Genomic DNA, 19,761 nt, shown 5'->3' on the forward strand with positions numbered 1-19,761 from the left:
CCAAATTTACTTTAATTCAGTTCCCAGAGTCCTCCACGGTGTAGACTGGGGCTTCTAAATCAATAATACATGAATGAATGAATAAGAATCGATTCTGTTAGTCACATCAGTTTAACTTCTTTAAAAAGTTCCTGGAAACCATTTACTTCCCTCCTTCTCAGCTTCCCTTGCTCTGGTCTAAACTACCATCAGCTCTCAAGGATTTCCTTGTGTCCTCCCTGATCCCTCTGAAATTTATTCTTTGGGCCATAACCAAAAGGTTTACTTAGGATCTCCTTACTTCTGTGACTCTGCATTGCCTGAACTTTATGAGTTGCCACTGGATCTAATCACTGAGTTACTTTGGAATCACTTTCCTGTCCCCTCCTTTTACAGACCCCTCCTCAGCTGCACTGCTTTTATTCTATATAGAAACCAGCACCTCCACACCTGTCCTTTTCTCCGAATTAAAAGTCATCCAGCACCTCACAAGTCCATTGTTTTCTTATGTTAATTTAAACACCTCCCTTTTACCTGGTAGAACTTTTGCAATTCCATTCCCAATTAGGAACCCCTGGTCTCTATCAAAATCCCTGCACTTGTAAGCTGTTCAGTGTCTGAGTTCTTAGGTGATCCTCACCTAAGTCTGACATTGATCAGACTTGGGAATCCTGTTGCAACTTCTGTCATTGGCACCTATCAGGTCCCTATGTGTCTGTTGGATGGGGGTGAAGGAGGGGGTCCTTTGAGAATCATCTTCTAACAGAACATACAATTAAACTCGAAAAGAGTTAAAACACTGAGAATGCCTTATCTGTTTTCTCACCAAAAGAACTTTTCTCTTTGCTGCCCCATCTACTCCTTACATTGAAAGCAAGAAAGTTGGGGCCTAGTGACTAAAACACTGGCCTCTCCAAGCACAAGCATCTGAGCTAAAGGAGTGAGAACCCCAGAGAGCACCAGGTATGAGTTTGTGAGTATGGATACCCAGTGTGTGACCCTGAAAAGTTCTACAGCTCAACATTTTAATACTATGGCCACGTATGTATGATATCACAGTCATCCTCAGTGGGAAGGGAGGGTAACAAGGAACAAGCAAACAAGAATATGCCATAAGGTATGTGATGGAAAGTACCTGAGAAAGCATCTTCCTTCAGGAACGGAATGGAAAACCCCTGAAAAAATGTTAAATTGTAAGAAAACATGTCATTGAAGATGATTCCTGCTGCGTATGGGAGATTATCATCAATTATTTCATTCAAATGTGTTCTGTTGGCTGCTCCAATGACTTTTTTGTCTGTGAATTGCAAAGAAAGGATAAATATTTGTTACAGAGATTCCCTCAAACTGAAAATGGTATCTGACTATGTCACTATAGATATTTCACTGTAGGTAAACTAAAATAATTTTACATTTAAAACGAGGAACAGGTTTTGTCTGAAGATTTTAGATTCTAGAATCAAAAATATTCATAAGAATTGTTTTCCTTTTAATAATGGCAAGTACTAGGGGCCGGAGAGATAGTACAGGAAAGACCAATCCCTGGTAGGTCTCCAAGTATTGCCAGTGGTCACTCCTAAGCACAGAGCCAGGAATATCCCCTGATATTCAAATGATTTGAATATCCCCTGGGTATGATTCAAATATTCCTCCCCCCAAAATAAACTTAAATATTGACAAGTATTAGACGCATAGGGTAAGTTCTAGGTATAAAATATTATACCAGGATAATTATGTTAAAGATAAGTAGGGGTATAAAAATAGAGGTATTGTCATAGCTACTCTATAGTCAGAGGAATTCAGATTTAAGATTTATTAAAGCAATGACACTTCTCAGGATGATCTTTGCTGTTACCAATGGTGCATAGCAACTTTGTTTCTAATGGGCAGGAATTAGGATGGTCAGGAATCAAAAATTAAGGACTAAGTCAAGAGATGTAGTTCAGCACTGGTGGAGGGATGGGTACTTGAACATTGTTTGACTGAAACGCAGTTATGAAAGTTTGTAAGTCTGTAACTATCTCATATGATTCATTAAAATAAAATTCTTAAAAATAGATGTAGTTCAATGGGAGAGCACAGATTTTGTATGATGCCTGGGGATCAGTTCCCCATACCTTCACTCCATAAAAACAACAAAAGACCAGGCCCATTGGTCAATGAGTAACAAACACTTTTGTTTACTTGGTCATGAAATGACCTCATGGAGAGTGTTGATATTTGAAGAGGTTTACAAAGTGGTTATAGAACTAACTCATCAACCAGGGTTGCAAGCTTTGCATGCATCAGGACTAAGTCCGGCTCAACATGCTCCTCAAGCACCTTGGGATGGCCTTGGTGGTTCTCGGATACCACATTCCGCTAAGCATTGACAATCCTAACCCAGCTGGCCTACCGTCACCAAGAGTGGCCACACAAGCACCACTTAGGAGACACCCTAAAACATTTACAAAGTACACCACACGCAGAACAAATGACCCGTCCTTAGTTTTTATATTTACCACTACCCAGTGTTGTTATAGAGATGTTTTTTAATCATTTCATTCCATTTTAAAAACACCCATATCTACCAAAGACTTCTTCCTCCTAGTCAATGGTTTACAGATCTGAAATTAGAAACCCACCATTTTACTTACATCCAAATAAAAATGGGAGATAACCCCCTAATGAACCACCACCCATTTGATGATGTTTGGAGTTTAAAAGGCTAATTTATTCAAAGGGTAGTGGGGAGAAATGAATGGAATTTGTATATTATCTTGATATACTGCTCGAGCGGGCCAGTAACGTCTCCATTGGAGACTTTGTTGTTACTGTGTTTGGCATATCGAGTACGTCATGGGGAGCTTGCCAGGCTCTCCCATGCGGGCGAGATACTCTCGGGTCAGCCATGTTGGCTGCGTGCAAGGCAAACACCCTAATGGGCCTCTTCAGATTAAACAGTGTACATTCTATAAATAAGATATAGCATAAGCAACTCTTTTCTTTTTCCATTCATATTCCTACCTGTCAAGAAGGGAGCGAAGACCGTTTGATTCATTATCTGCTGGGTTATGTCAGATATTGGTGTATAAACAACAACTAAAGAGCTATTAAATTGGTCTATTCTTCCCAGATCCTGAGGTGGCATTCCAGGAAAATGAATATTTTCTTTAAAATAAGAAAATAGGCCCAGATAGAGTCCTAGAAGTGCTGGAATCCCACATTCCTGTAACACAGAGGGGCAGGGAGAACACATTTACATTATACTTTGATTAGAATCCCTTAAAAAACCTGTCAAAACCAGAAAAAAAAACTGTTGACAACAAATTCCTTTTTTGCTACATCATTGGCTGCTTTTCCTTCTGCACTCTTCAGAACCAAGAGAAAGGATGAAAACTACAACTAGAGACATAGTGGTCACATCTGTAATTCTTAAATACCAGAATGTTGCATTCAGTGATGAACGATTCAGAGGCCTTAATGAACTTGTAGGAAAACTCAAGGGAGAAGTCTATCTACTGTATGGGTATCTAACTTGAGAATCTCTAAGACACAGAATTTCCTCAGTAGATGTAGGGTGGCCAGTAGCAACATCTTTGCCCATTGTCTTATCTTAATATTGAAAATCAAACTTGAGGAAAAGTAGCTGATGGCTGGAGAGTACCTAGTGGTTCACTGATAGTAGCAATTGCTTCTGGCTTGACACAAAGTTAAGTTTGCGCCCTCTGGAAATGAACAAGAATCAAGTGAGAGAGGGTTGAGAGTGGAATGTGGGCAGAATTGATGATGCATCACTCTCAGGCTGCCTCCTGGATTCATCAGTGTTCTCTCTGTCTTCCTATTTCCTAATCTTTGGACTGATCACTCAGGTCTTCAGGTACAGGAAGATGATTGAGGCGCTAGACAAAAAAAGCCTGACCCCTTGGGTGACAATGCAAAGATCCCTTCATTGCTCAACCCCCTTGAGCTCCATACCCAACTTCTATAAGTGCTTTGCTCAACCTCCTTAAGCTCCATATACAATTTCTATAAGTGCTTTGCCATATTTTACCATTGAAATTTGTGCTATTACCCACATGTCTATTGAGCACTAAGGATCAATGGTATTATTTAGCCATAATTCTTAAAAGTACTTTCTGGGTAGAAAATTGAAGATATTAAAAACAAGCGCCTCAAATTCTTTATTTGATTTTCTTGGTGTTTCTAGATTCTAAAAGTATTACATGTGGAACAGTTTGAATAGGTTCTATAATTTACTATCTAATCTATTTTCATTTCATTTAAGATGGGTAACACTTTTGGTCTTCAATTTTAGATTGTTTATCAGACTCTCCTATGCTTGCCTCAATTCAAAATAAATCAGTCCAGCCTGTTACTTAAATTCAGGAGAGTCAGTAAGCCTAGACTGGGAGTGACTAGGACTAAGAGCTCAAGCAGAGAGAATTTCCCACCGTACCAAGGCGCTCGTTCTTTTATTTCTCCATTTCTCAAGAAGAATCTTGCACAGAAGTGCTTGAGTTTGGTGATACACACTTTTCTGTTTCATATGCATTGTACCTGTTCATTAAACAAACAAGGAGAAAATTTTCACACTGAAACATAAACTATGAAAAGTTTGATAGAAAAGCAAGTGACATGAGAAATACTTGGGGAGGTGGTTAAGAGATGTTGTAGTGGGGAAGGCACTTGCCTTGCATGTGATCTACCCGAGTTCAATCCCCAGCTTCACCTATGGTTCCCTGACCTGCCAGGAGTGATCCTTGGCACAGAGGCAGGACAGAGCTTAGAGCACCACAGGGTGTGACCCACAAAAGGGAGTAAGGAGAAAACAAGAAAGCAAGCAATAAAGAATAAAGAGAGAGGTAAAGAGGGAAGGAAGGAAGGAAGGAAGGAAGGAAGGAAGGAAGGAAGGAAGGAAAAGACCTAGGAAAAAGAAAGGAAAAATCAAAAACAGGATGATATCTGGTGGGAAATAGTTCCTACCTTCACAAGCACAAAAAAAAACAAAAGTATATCATATATATGTTTATTTACACACATTATAAATACATGCTTAAAATGTTACTTTAGTAATTGATGATTTGAAATATGTTGCATCAAACATATTCACTGTACAACATTTGGAAAGAGGGTATAGTAAGGAATTAGGGGACAATTATCATTATTTTATAGTAACTATTACAAAGGAAAATATATCAATTCATATTCTGTAAAATATAATATTGATTTGTTGAGTTTGGGGGGGGGGGCTTGTTACTTGGGGTCATACCTAGCAGTGCGTATTCCTGACTCTGTTCAGGAATCACTCCTAGCAGAACTTAAAGACCATATGTGGTGAGGGAACAAAACCCAGGTTGGCTGTGTGCAAAGAAATAAGTGATTTACTGGCTGTGTACTATCTCTCTGGTCTCAGAAAGTGATTACTTTGATATTTGATAATATAAGTTCAAATATATAGAGTAATTGAATTATATCTCATCTGATATTGATCATTTCTTGGCTTCTTGCATTTAAATACAAATCCCACAGCAGAATAAAATTAATATCAAAATGTTGATCAGGGTCAGAGAGATAGTTCAATGGGTTGCTCATATGCGTTGCATATGGGAGGCCCAGGTTCAATCCCCAGCATCACATGGTCTCTTAAGCACCAGTAATCCCTGGGCACAGAGCCAGGACTCATCCTGAGCTCTAGCCAGGGTGACCCAAAACAAAACCAAAAAATTTTGATGAGTTGAACCTGTAATAACAATTAATTATGTCCACTAGATGAAAGCATAACAAAATACTTTCTTTCAGCATTTATCTACTAAATTGAATGAACAATATAACTGAAAAAGAATGAGTCTGAAATAACAATCAAGACTTGAATGATTTGGAAGTGTCTCCATGAAACAGAAAAAATAAAATAATAAATCTTAATTTTCTGAATTCAGAAGTCCTGATATATGCAAGGAAGCAAGCTACAAAGTAAATTTAAAAGATATCACACGGGAAAGAAAATTTTCCCAAATGTTTTCAAATAAGCAGAGATCAATTCTGTTTTTATATTCTCAAAAGTTATTTTAGATTTACATAGCAAAATATTCATATACTTTTCCTTCAGCTAATACCAAAGCTTTTCACTAGTTTTCTATATGCTACTGATGCATACACACAAAAAAAAACGTTGGTTGGAAAAAATAGAAAACTTCCATCCTTAGATCTTTAGGAAACACGTAAGTATTCACATTTGAAAGGTAGATTGATTTAGCTATGTCCACCCACACTTTTATATAACACAAAAAAACAGAGATATACTTACTGTCAGGAAAATTTGAAACAAAGGAGTCTTCTGAAAATACTGTCAAAGACAGCTCTCTGTGTCTAAGGCAGCGATGAAAATAATGTTATTGCCACTTCTTCATTTTTCCTTAAAGCCTGCTTACTCCCAGCAGCTCTGCCCCAGGCTGGTTTCTGAAAAGGGAGTAGTCAGACTCCACTGCACATGATCAACTGTTTGTGTGTGTGTGTGTGTGTGTGTGTGCGTGTGTGTGTGTGTGTGTGTGTTTCACCCCTGTATTTTTCTCCCTAAGCCAATTATTCTGCAAGAATAGGACTGCTCCGTGGTTGGTTGAGAATAAAACAAACTCTGTGTTTGTGCATTTGGGTTTTCATCCTCTGGGATAAGGGCAAAATGGTAAACAAAGAAGTTAGAGCAAGTTTGTGGACATGATGAGACCAAGATGGGGAAAGAGTCAGAACAAATTCTGGTGAAGCCCAGCATGCAAAGTGTCTGAAAAAATTTGAGTTATTTATTTTTTTTTTATTTCCCCACCAGTGACTTCTAAACACAACTGCCAATTTGTCTCATTTACACTCAATGAGGGAAAAGTGTTGAAGCAGAACTTTATTTTCCTTTTTAATCTAATGAAACTAAGTAATTCATAGTATTATTGGAAGAAACACCTCAGCTGAGCATATGAAGGTTTACTAAAACGTTCTTCTGTTCTATTCATAGCAGATGCTGAATTACGTAAGGCATGTGGATGCAATAAAAATGATTGCTAAGGTCTAAGTGACTTATAAAATGATTAGGGTCAATATTTTTGCGTGAAAACTAGGATAAAACTTTATTTAATGTCCGTTGCATAGTCTCTTTCTTTATCGTTCTCTCTGTCTCTCACTCTCTATCTTTCTTTCCCTCACTTTTTCTCTCTCTTTGCAAACTTTTCTTGACCTGCCAAAGTAAATGGCAAAACAGAAAACCAAAGTCCATGAATTGGGAAATCGCAAATATTTGACATGGCTCCCAAGTCACAGATGTTAGTAATCATAAAACTGGGGTAATTTCTGAAAAAAGGGGGGGAATAATATTTTTTAAGAAACCTAAGTTTAAGCATTGAGATTACGTATGTAATTTCCTCTTTAATTAATTCTATTTTAATTTAAAGTCAACAGTAAAATATCTATCTCTTCTACATTAAGAATTGGCAAAAACAGATTTCATAAAGATGTTCTAAAGATTTCTTAGGGAAGTGTAAGAGGTCAGACACAGTTACAATTTTGCATCAATCATAGGTCAATGATCCAAACAAAAATTCTATGCTTCTTCAAAATGTCCTGAAATAGAGTTCAGGTTTTCAATAATTTTGTTGTTGTTTTTAACTCAACAAATTCTGTTAGAAATCATTTTTACATTTCTCTCAAACAATGAACAATTATTGACAATTGTAGTAGCAATACTTAATATGGTACTAGTTTCACTTTTATCATTGTTTTTCTTAGATGGTTTCTGTTCTTCTTTATAAACTTATTTTTTCTGATATATTTTCCCCGAATGATATTTTCTCTTTATTTTGAGCACCACTCATGTGCAGGGTATTCCTCCAGCTTTTATGCCTAGGGCTCATTCTCATCAGTGCTCAGTGGACGTGAAGTTCAGGGAATCGAACCTGTGACTCTCACATTCAAAGCCTGTGCTCCAGCTGACTGAACTATGTCTCTGACCCGGAACCACTTTTCTTATACAAACCTGAGGGTTTCCCACAAATGCTTAGCTAATAAGATTAGAAAATAGCCACCCTCCAGGTAGCAACAGATTAAGAACTATATAATAAGAATGTCAGATACATAACCACAAGGGGCATGATAAAACATTTTAAAAAATTCAGAAGCAATACACGCAACAAAGAGAAAGGAAAACAATTCACGAGTGTTAAAAATTTAAAGGGAAATTAAAGTCAAAACTGTGAGTTACATCCAAACTTTATGTTATTAAATCCAATAGTTCAAAGAGTTGGCTTCATAGCCTTGGGTTTGGTCTTAATCCTTGGTAGTTATGAACCTAATCTTTGTATCTCTTCATCAATCCAGAAACTTCATAGGATTTATCAGTGCTAGGTATAGAGCCTAGGAACAAAAACAACAACAGACTGTACTATGTCAAGGCAGTATAAAGTATTCTTTGCTCAGTTTCTGACTTAATGCAAATTATTTCTTCCATGAAAATGAAAAAACCTAAGCATATGCATCACATATCAGATTATGTCCATGAAAACGAAAAAATAAAAAAAAACCCTAAGCATATGTGACACATCACAGGACCCAATTTAGGACATGAATGCAGCAGAGACTGCTTATTGGGGGCTGGTTTGACAGTCAGGTTCACCATCTTGAACCCCAAGTTGGGGTTATCCCTACCCATGAAGCTATGCTTTGTGGCCACACATTTCTTTATCTCTCTAAAACTCACGTGAGCAAACAAAGATATCCTAACCGTGGTCACATAGTCACACGAAAACACACAAGAAGCAACTCCAAATTGCAAACATCACAAAGGGAAAGCAATGCAGAACTCCACCAGGTTTACTGAATGAGGATGGTAGACCTGATGACCTGACCAGTAATAACAAACTCTACACCCACTCTGGTATGGAATTTAGAGAGGGAATGTTGAGGATGTTTAAGGAGCTCAAAGGAACAATGGAATGAACCGGCAATAAAACACAAAAGGATACAAGAGCAGAAATGAGGAAACTACAAAAAGAAATGACATAACTGAGAAATTTGGTAGGTGGAATGAAAAGCTCACTAAAAGGCCTCAGAGCAGAGTAATAGCCACTGATAGAATCAGTGAGCTCCAAGATGAGGTGCAGAAAACGTCCATGCAACAGCAGAAGATGGTGGGAGAATGCCTCAAAACAATAAACAAATGACAAAAGGACTTTGGAATGAACTCAAGAGGAACAATATAAGAATCATCAGGATCCCAGAGGTCCAGGAAGGCAACCCTGAAGAAGCAACAGTCAAAAACAATATTGCTGAGAAGTTCCCAGAGTTGACAAGGTGCATGTACCCAGATCCAGGGGGCTTGAAGAGTACCAGCTAAAAGAAATCCAATTAAAAATACTCCAGGCTGCATCCTAATCAGAATGAAGACTGAAAGCAGCAAGATCAAAGAAGAAAATTATATACAAAGGAGTGTTCTTAAGACTTACTACAGATTTATCAAATAAAACCTTCTGGGCCTGAAGACAGTAGTAATATATAGTGGGGGGGATAACTCAATGAAATGAATGCCTCACCAAGAATACTTTGCCCAGATAGAATCTCTCTCTTTCAGATTTGAAGGAACAATACACAATCTAACAGAGAAACAACAACTCAGGAACTTCATAGATTAATGAACCATCTTTACAAGAAGAACCAAAGAGGTTATGTATGTGGAATACCACATTTCTGTTGTAAGATGGCACAAAACTTCATGACAACAATCTCTCTCTCTCAATGCCAATGGGCTAAATGCACCATTTAAGAGACAGAATGGTAGGATGGTTTAGAAAATGGAGCCCAATATTCTGCTGCCTGCAAGAAACACATTGGAATGGTCAGAGCATACACAGACTGAAAGCTAAAGTTTGAAAGACTGGTTTTCAAGCAAACAAACCCCTCAAAAGACTGGGGTTACCAAATTACTATTACCAGACAACATAGACTTCAGGCTGAAAAAGTTATGTGACAGCAAAGTTCATTTCTTTGTGATCAAGGGAAGAACTCACACTCCTAAATGTATATGCACCAAATGAGAGACCACAAAAATACTTAAAACAGCTGCTAATAGACTTGAAAAAGACATTAAAAGCAACACAATAGTAGTTGGAGACTTCAATACTATTCTGTCACCTCTTGATAGATAAACTAGACTAAACCCCAGTAAGGAAATACTTGCTTTGAAGGAAGAAATGGAACACAGGCATTTATTAGATATAGATACAATTTTTCACCCTCAAAAAAACAAATACAATTCTCCAATGCACATTAGGCATAATCCAAGATAGATTACATGCTGGAACACCATCAAATCAGATAAAATAATAATGAAAATATAGAGAATAATACAAGGCATAACCAGGATGATTACTCCATAACTTAGAGGTCAGCCGGGTATCCTAGAAGAAAGGGCAGTTCAGATGGAGAAGGGAGCACCAAGTGGGGGATGTTTGGAGGATCCTCCCAGGAGGGGAGATGCGTGTTGAGGGTGGACTGTGGACTGAACATGTTTGCCACTCAATGCCTCTTTTGCAGACCACGGCACCCAAACGGAGAGAGAGAACACAGGGGATTGCCCTGCCACGGAGGCGGGGGGGGGGGGGATGAGGGGATGGGGGTGGGAGGGATATTATCCATGGTGGTGAAAAACGGGCACTGGTGGAGGGATGGGTTTCTGGTCATTGTATGATTGAGGCCCAAGCACAGAAAGTTGTGAATCTACAACTGTAAAAAAAAAATAATAAAAAAAATGAGGAAAAAAAAAAAGAAAGTTTGTAAGTTTGTAACTGTACCTTGTCGTGATTCACTGAAAAAATTAAAAATGAAATAAATAAAAGAAATAAAAGAAAAGAAAATAGAAAAAATAAAAATAAAAAAAATACAAGGCATATTCAAAGATAAAAAGGATAAGAATTTTACAAAATTGAAGAAATGAGACAAAACTTAGAAAAGCAATATGTCCTCCTCAAAGTTAAAAACAAATAAAAATTCAACAATGAACAAATTTGCAGTGAGTATTCAAAGCATAAGAGAAAAATGAAATATTTGAAAACAAAGTAAAAAAGAAGGAACTATCAACTAAGAAGTGATACAAGTTGAAAGATGTCATAAGACAGAGGAATTACACCCTCAAAATGCTGAAAAGAATGAATTGTCAACCTCACATTCCATACCTAGCTAAGTTTGTATGAAACAAATTAATCACAATCACGATCATCCTGTTGTTTGTCAATTGCCTCGAGCAGGCACCAGTAATGTCTCCTTCACCCTAGCCCTGAGATTTTAAAAAGTGCCATATTCAAGGCTCTTTCAGGGTTAGGAGAATGAGACCCATCATTGTTACTGGTAGTTGGCATGTTGGGTACACTACGGGGAGTTTGCCAGACTCTGCCGTGTGGGCCTGTTACATTCGGTAGCCTGCCAGGTTGTCCAAAGTAAGAATGAGAAAATAAGATGTCGCGCAGCCGCAAATGTGGCCGCATGTTTCTGGGAGCTGGGTTTTATAGCCTCTGGGTCTTGGCCGTTGATGGAATTACATGGTGCTGGGGGGCCAGTTGGTGGGTGTGACCCCTGCCTACTGGAAGATGGAGGATCTGGGTGGAGGATGCTCAGTCCCGATCCAAGCAGGCTTGGAGATCTCAGCCCCAGGATTCACATAGCTTTGTTCCTCTTCCAGTACTTTCATACGTGTGGAGAGTGGTCTCAGCATGGTTGTGGATGGTTCTGGAGGTCTTCAGCTGCTGGGGCTCTGCTCGGGCAGGGAGGGAAACTCAACACGCCCCCTCCAAGGGGCCCCAGCGAGGACAGCCAGGCGCGGGACCAGGAAACTTTGATATCAGATGTCAATTTTAAAAGCTATATCAGTTACCAAGGATTGACTTAGAAAATTAATTATTTAATTTTTCCATTAAAAATCCATAAAATTCCCTAATGATTCTATATATTTTGCTAAATATTTCACTATTAATTGGAGTATAATAGTTCCATATTAGTCAATTTAAGGTAGGGTAGTAAAATGTCAAGGTTATGTATTAAGACATATTTAAATGTTTAGTGATGTATAACTAATATGCACTAAACTATACATATTTAGAGTGTTATGAGCAATAGCACAGTGGATAGGGCATTTGCCTTGCATGCGGCCGACCTGGGTTTCATTCCTCCATCCCTCTTGAAGAGCCTGGCAAGCTACTGAGACTATCCCGCCCACACGGCAGAGCCTGGCAAGCTCCCTGTGGCATATTTGATATTCAAAATAAAGTAATAACAAGTCTCACAGTGGAGACGTTACTGGTGCCTGCTCGAGCAAATAGGTGAACAACGGGAGGATAGTGATACAGTGAACTGTAACATATATTTTGGCATATAATATGCTGTGTAAACTCAAAAAAAGACAGCAGCAGCAGTGCTCTATCTCTCCCGCTGCCTGCGTTTGGTAGTCTCACACCACTCCCCCCACCCCAGGGGAGATCAATGGCGATGGGCAGGCGAAGGAAGGAACAAGGGCTGCGCTGGTTGGTCTTCGTTTCAGTTTATTCCATGCCCATCTCCATTCTCCTCTGATTCTTCTCCTGCTTCCTCCCCCATGCTATTTTATTCTCCTTCTCGATCCCCCGTCATCCACCTTCTGACTCTGGAATCTGGATACTGATCCCCTTTCTCCTCCTTCTCTGGAGTCTCGATTCTGATCCCCCAGCCCACTCTTACAGTACAATTAAATCCCAAAGCATGAGGGGTTGGAGTAACAATTACACATAGGTGTGGTCACAATCAATAAAGGTAGAATTCTGTCCCTCAGGGAAAGCCGCTTCTTAGGACAGATATTCTCTCAGCAGGAGGACTCACCCTAGAGCAGAATCCCATGGGTGTGTTTCTCCTCTTCTTATCCAAGAAACATATAAGCATTCATAATATAAATCATTTTGTATGGATACAGTAAGAAATATCTTAAATTTATAGAATTGCTTTCCTAGGGTCATCTCAATCTCAGACTACAGTGCTCAGGCCAGATAGTCTTTCCTATCCCTAGCAGGGTCCTAGTCTCATTGTTACTTTTGGATCATGACAGCATTTGTCTATGATCAAACTCTTAACTTATAGTTAAGAATCGTGACACTTTCGCCTGGCCCATTTCAATGCCAGGGTAGCTCACCACTCGCCCTGGGTCTATTCGTCCCTTGGCGGGACCCTGCTTTTGGGGTGTTAGGAACCAAGGGCAACTGAGGCTTAAGTTGAGAAAGCAGATGCATGGGAGTGAATAGTATTCAAAGCCAATTAAATCCTAAATTACAAAGCACAACATTAACGGTCTTCCTGTATCTATACAAAAAGGACATTGCTTTAAAGTAAACTATTCAAAAGACATAAGGAGAGGAGAAAGACAATATTAACTTAGAATATAATTTCAGTGTCCTAGAAGGATCTGACCTTACAAATTAACAGATTTTAATTAGGGGGGAAAAGCTGATTAACTGGTTGGGGAAGACAGTTACAGATAAACGAATGAATGGGAGTGACTAGGGAGCACTGTGATGGGTGTAACCTGATAAACCTAAGCTCCTGTGGCAAGGGAGAAAGGACAAAGCAATGTTATCCTACAATATGCGTACATTATTCATCTGCACAAATATGATGACAAAAAGATATAAATCCCTCCCAGTGTTTTCTTCTGAAGTCTTTCAAATTCTGATTTCTTCTTGCTTTTTCCCTTGGTTTCTGTGTCACACCCAGTGGTGCTAGGGGCTTACTCATGGTTGTGTGCTCAAGGTTCACTCCTGTGGGCTCAGGGGAACATTTGGGATGCAGCAGATTGAACTTGAGTTACCACATGCAAGTCAAGTGCTTTACCCACGTCACTATCTCTCTGGCCCCTGCAATCCTTATTTCTAATGTTTCTTCACTCCCCTCACGCAATACCTAGATTACAGTAACTCTACTTCCTGTCTATAAATTGGCCTTTATCTTCTAGAATTTACGTAAGCAGAATAAAATACATTTCTATTTTATCTAATTCTTCCTCTCAGCATTTATCAGTAGTTCATTCCACTTTGTGGCTAGTTGGTAGTATATTATGTGGCTAAGAAAGGTGATTTATTAATTCACCTAGCCATCATCAGTGGGTTGGGTTGTTTTTCTGTACTTTGTCTAGTACAGAGAAAACTTCTTTGAACATTCTGTGCTCAACCCTTCATAGAGAAGCATCACTGAGCCTTTACAGACAGTAGCAAATCTTTTCCTATGACTATTGTTTTAAACGTATGTTCTTTTGAAAGAGTGTTTCTATGTTTCTACCATAGATAGACTACATGCTGGAACACCATCAAATCAGATAAAATAATAATGAAAATAAAGAGAATAATCCAAGGCATATTCAAAGATAAAAAGGATAAGAATTTTACAAAATTGAAGAAATGAGACAAAACTTAGAAAAGCAATATGTCTTCTTCAAAGTTAAAAACAAATAAAAATTCAACAATGAATACATTTGCAGTGTGTATTCAAAGCATAAGAGAAAAAAGAAAATATTTTAAAACAAAGTAAAAAAGAAGGAACTATCAACTAAGAATTGATACAAACTGAAAGTTGTCATAAAATAGAGGAATTATATCTTCAAAATACTGAAAAGAATGAATTGTTAACCTCAAATTCCATACCTAGCTAAGTTTGTATGAAACAAATTACTAATAGGGAAAAATTAGCTTCAACAGAATCTGGCTAAAAGAACAACTAAAGGGTGATCTTGTGTTAAAATAAAATAGATTTTGAAAAGGATATTGAACTCAGACATGAAGAGCTGAGTTCTAGAAGTTGTGGTGAATAAGTTAAATATCTATTAACTGTGAATTGTAACTTAGTGGAAGGAGAGGCAGAACTTTCTGACAACCTACATTGTTCTTCAAGTTCTGCTAATGAAATCATGGAGTTTTCTATCAATTCATAGATTTAATTTCTAGGTAAAGGCTGATAAATTGGCATGGGGAGTGTTAAGGTTTTCCCTCTCTATTTTGCCATCCTTTACCTCAGAATTGATATGGAGGGCCCAATGCTAATAACATTAACTCCCCTTTTCATCTATTTGTTACTGGTAATCCTACTTCTTTGTTGTTGTTGTTGTTGTTGTTGTTTTGCTTTTGGGGTCACACCTGGCGATGCACAGGAGTTTCTCCTGGCTCTGCACTCAGGAATTACTCCTGGCAGTGCTTAGGGGACCATATGGGATGTTGGGAGTTGAAACCTGGGTTGGTCATGTGCAAGGCAAATACCCTACCCACTGTGCCAATGCTTTAACCCCAGGAAATCCTATTTCACTTAACAAAAGAAGCCCTTTTGAACTCTAATTGTAAAGATAATGCAAAGGATGGGAGGGGACATTTGATTGAACTTGAACAGGGGAGAGGGGACAGAGAGGGACTTGGGTTACATAGACAGGAATGTTATTCATGTGTGCTAAGAACATCCTAGAGAGTAACAGGACAAGGAACCTTGGTGGGTCTCTGAGGCTATATCTGTAAATAGACATCTCTCCATGGCTCCATTTTCACACTGAAGTGGGAAGCAGTGTCTTCTGCTGATAATGAAAGAGGAGAAATATATGAGTTTGAGAAGCAAGAAGATGTGATCACTGGTGGAAGGATAGGTGTTGGAACACTGCATGACTGAAACCCAATCACAAACAGCTTTGTAATGGGCTATGTCATCGTAATTCAATTAAAAAATAAATTAATTACATAAATTGAAAAAATAAGATGTGGCCATATTATTTCATCATCGATTTTTCCACAGCAAACAGAATAGGAGAATGGAATCAACTGAGCTCCACCTAAAGGTAGGGGTCATTCATTTACCGTGAGATGAATTATTTAGTTCCTGTGTCTTTTCTACCCAATTTAGGCTTAACCAACAGGACGATTTCACCAGACAAAAACGGTGAAGAAGGAGAAGGTTAAGCCTCAAGGGTGTAGATAAGGGCACTGGCTTTCTTGCCAATCTGACTCTGCCCAGGTGCTCCCAGACTGCCTTTGTGGTAGAGAGTTGACTTGCTGTATCCAGAGCAGGAGTGAGCCTGGGGATGTTGACTCACTTAGATTAAATCAAAATTTCATTGAGGTCAGACAAAGCACTGTCAGGATTCTTTTGCAAAGAAACTTTGCAAGTAAACTCAAACTTGGAAGTTTGGCAACAAGTTAGTGCCAAACTATTGACCAAAGCAATCATTCCAATCATTTCAGCCATGGATATCCCCTCCTTTTTCATCCTTTCCCCTTACAAGTAGCCCTTCTTTGTTTATCTTTTTTATGAAGAACATAACACATATCTACTTGTGGCCAGAAAAACTCTGATCAAAAATCAGGATTATACCAACATTAATTCAAAATAATAGCCTGGTTCTGAGAGTCTGTTGAAACTTCTCTATGAAGTTACGTCAAGTGCCAGAATCTCAGTTCTTATTCAGGCATCTGGGACGAGCTCAGATGACCCCTGTCTGAGCTTGGGAATGCTCTAACCAATCTGTTATTATCCCAAATGTGGAGTCACATGATGAAGGTGCAGCTGCTTGAGAGTCACTTCTGTGAGCCTGCCAAAAGATCAAGCTGTCTTCAAAAAAGGGGAAATTGCTAGAAGCTTTGTAAGCTCTCCCCACTGCTGTGACTCATGCTCAGTTCAAAATAGGATTTAAAGATATTTCATTTCTGGAATGAACTATGCTTCTTTCTTTTAAGAACTTTGCTGAATTTTCTACTAAGGTACAAGGCAAAAGTTTATGTTGTCTAATTCTCTTACTGATTGTTTTTCTACAAATGACTCAAATCATGGAGGTCTAATGAATTCCCATGGTTTATGGTTGTGGGCGATCTAGGAAACGTGGAGAGGTCAGTATTGCTATTGCATATGCGCAATCCAATAATGTATTCTGAGGTCTTTGCAGAGATAGGATTAACCAAACCACAGGTATCTCAGTTCCAGGGAGGAGTCTACCAAGCAGATGGCATGGACTTAGCAAGATCAGACAGTATTCTCAGACTCAGAAGAAAAACATGATTATGTTCTTACCATACAAGGACCCATTTGTTACCTTTCATCCTTTTCAATGTGCTTGAGATGTGTTTTTATCTTTCTCTATCAATCCACTTCATTGTAGTTTAATTACAGGCTGAGACTCATATTCTTAAACTGGTATTTACTGAATGCTCATTATGTTACTTCTTCCTCTAAGATATGTTACATAAAAGGCCAGAATAGCTACATAGATATTCTGCTTCCAAGTCCAGCCAGAGGAAGTTTGCCTGGACACTGAAATGCTGCTGATGGAATTTGGACCAAAGTGGACTGACTAGATGCCTTCCAAAGGATTAGAGCATCTAAACTTTATCTTGGGCTTTTTCTTCCATTACATCTACATATGACATACTAGACTCTGTAGAATAAACACAAGAACACATTTTAATCACATCGGGCCAAGGCTAAAAGGACAACTGTTTAATTAGTTACTAAAATGAACTAAAATGTAAAATATATTTCATAGAGTAACACTGTGCCCTTAAAAATATAGACACTTGTATTCATAAGTCAATGGGCTGGAGCGATAGCACAGCCGGTAGGGCGTTTGCCTTGCAAGCAGCCAACATGGCCGACCCGAGTTTGATTCCTCCATCCCTCTCGGATAGCCCGGCAAACTACCGAGAGTATCTCTCCCGCACCGCAAAGCCTGGCAAGCTACCATGACATATTCGATGTGCCAAACACAGTAACAACAAAGTCTCATGATGGAGACGTTACACGGCACACTCGAGCAAATCGATGAACAACGGGAGAATAACTGATACCATAATAAAAAAAATAAACTAAAAAACTAAACAAGTACACTTTACAAACAAGGAAAGAGATATTGCTTTATCCAAAAAAGCCTTATTTTTCATTGGACACAAAAGTGGATAAAGAAATGATTTCTGTTAGGAAGTTATAGAAATTGGTCTATATCCTACATCAATTGGAAATTCACAAGAGACTTAGGTTATGACATAAGAGGTAACTCCTCTCGCCCCTCATCTCTAAGCATCTCCAGCAGTGTCATAAAATATTCAGTATCACATAAAACCTCTTGCCAACATTTTCTTTTCTTTTTGGTTTCTGAGACACACCCAGAAGTGCTTAGGGCTTCCTCTTGGTGCTTTGCCAGGAATCGCTCTTAGGGTGGGGTGCAGGAGATCATATGTAATGACGGGAATCGAACTTGAGTCAGTGGCATGCAAAGCAAGCTCCCTACATACTGCTCTGGCCCTCTAGGCAACTTCTGAAGCTGTGAATCTTTCATGTCTAGCGATCAACATAACGACACTATTATGAGTTCCGGTATTCTTATTTCTCCATCAATGGGCAAGAGATATCCAGCCACAGAACTCATAGAACTTTGTTGATGGTGAGAGAGGTGGAGGTTGGGGATTGATGTAGAATCATGTTTACTCATTTCTGCTTTGTCAACTTCTCTAGCAGTTTCATTAATTTGAAAGTAGGTTTTATAGCCACGTCTTATTTTTACAGCATCTTAATCAGCAACAGATTGCACCTATGACATGGGGCCCTCAAGTTCTCTCTCGCATGGGCTGTGTCTTAGACTCTGTGAAGCTCCCACAGTGCTTCAGACATCTCATTCTCACAAGATGTCCCCACCACTAAGGGATGCATGACTATTAATGGCTCTTTAAAACATCTTTGTTTTCTATGGGTTGTTTCTCTCTAACGCAGAGTTCTCCATTTTAACTGGTTCTTGTGGGTCAAGATGTGATCCTTTAATAAAGCTCTGGAGTTTAATACTTGAGTCGGATAAGAACTTTTCTTTTTAGGGATATTACACATCTTCATAATCTTCCTCCAGGGAAGAGAGGAAAAAGACAGCACATGGCTGACTGGGGTTCAATCCCTGGTACCACAAAGGGATTCCCTCCCAAGTTCTACCAGAAATAATCCTTGAGTACTGCCAGGTATAAACCCTAAATAAACAAACGATAAATAAAGATGTAAATATATGTATTTTCTAGTCCAGAGATTCCGCGTTCCTTAAGCACTGTGTCCATTTATCCTTGATACTGAGCTTCAGATTTCAATAGATTTACAGGTTCACTGACTACAACGATCTCAATTCTTACTTTGCTTTTACAAGCCTTAAAAAAGATCTTAGACACAATTTTTTGCCTTACTACTACCAATCTTTCATTAATCTGGGAACATAATGGCTCCTAGATCCAAGAAGTCCTTTCTTTCTGCCTTTTGTACCTGTCCAGAAGTAAAGGGCATTGATTTTTATTTTTAAAAAATATTTCTTCTTCTTCTTCCCCTTTTCTAGGGGTATGCTTTCCCCCAATCCCGTTCTCTCTGTAAGATAAGTAAATATCAGAGACTTTGGGGGAAAGATGATCAGCTATAGAGATAGTACTAGGGTTAAAGCATTTGCCCTCCATGCTGCTGACCTGGTTCAATTCTTGGTAATATGCAGTCTCCTGAGCATAGTTGTTCCTGACTACAGAGCCGGGAAGAGTCCCTGTGTGTCACCGGATGTGGTACAACCATCACTGCTCTCTCCCCAATTGTTTTTCCCCACTGAGACTGTTTCGCCAGGTTGGATTTTTTTTTTTATCCAGTTTGCATCAATTGTCTCTCCTCACATTTTTGTTTTCACCAAGTTGGTTTTGAGTGGGTTGGGGAAAGACACACCAATTCAGTGGTCCCTGGTAGAAGGGTCATTTAATTGAGCAGTCTCTGGCTGAGGGGAAC

At 38.9% G+C, this 19,761-nt stretch overlaps 1 protein-coding gene across 1 annotated transcript in view; it reads right to left on the reverse strand.

Moving 5' to 3' along the window:
- Window positions 1-6,471, reverse strand: part of ABCA6 (ATP binding cassette subfamily A member 6) — a 64,763-nt gene extending 58,292 nt beyond the window's left edge. Inside the window, exons 1-4 of the mRNA XM_056127257.1 lie at window positions 6,266-6,471; window positions 4,418-4,518; window positions 2,986-3,187; window positions 1,115-1,276 (exon numbers count right to left, since the gene is read on the reverse strand). Coding sequence (XP_055983232.1) covers window positions 1,115-1,276; window positions 2,986-3,187; window positions 4,418-4,513 — 460 coding nt within the window. The 5' untranslated portion in view covers window positions 4,514-4,518; window positions 6,266-6,471. The remainder of the gene's footprint in view (window positions 1-1,114; window positions 1,277-2,985; window positions 3,188-4,417; window positions 4,519-6,265) is intronic.
- Window positions 6,472-19,761: the final 13,290 nt, after the last annotated feature.

Source organism: Sorex fumeus, unplaced genomic scaffold (genome assembly GCF_029834395.1).
Source record: "Sorex fumeus unplaced genomic scaffold, SorFum_2.1 ptg000063l, whole genome shotgun sequence".
Lineage (NCBI taxonomy): Eukaryota > Metazoa > Chordata > Mammalia > Eulipotyphla > Soricidae > Sorex > Sorex fumeus.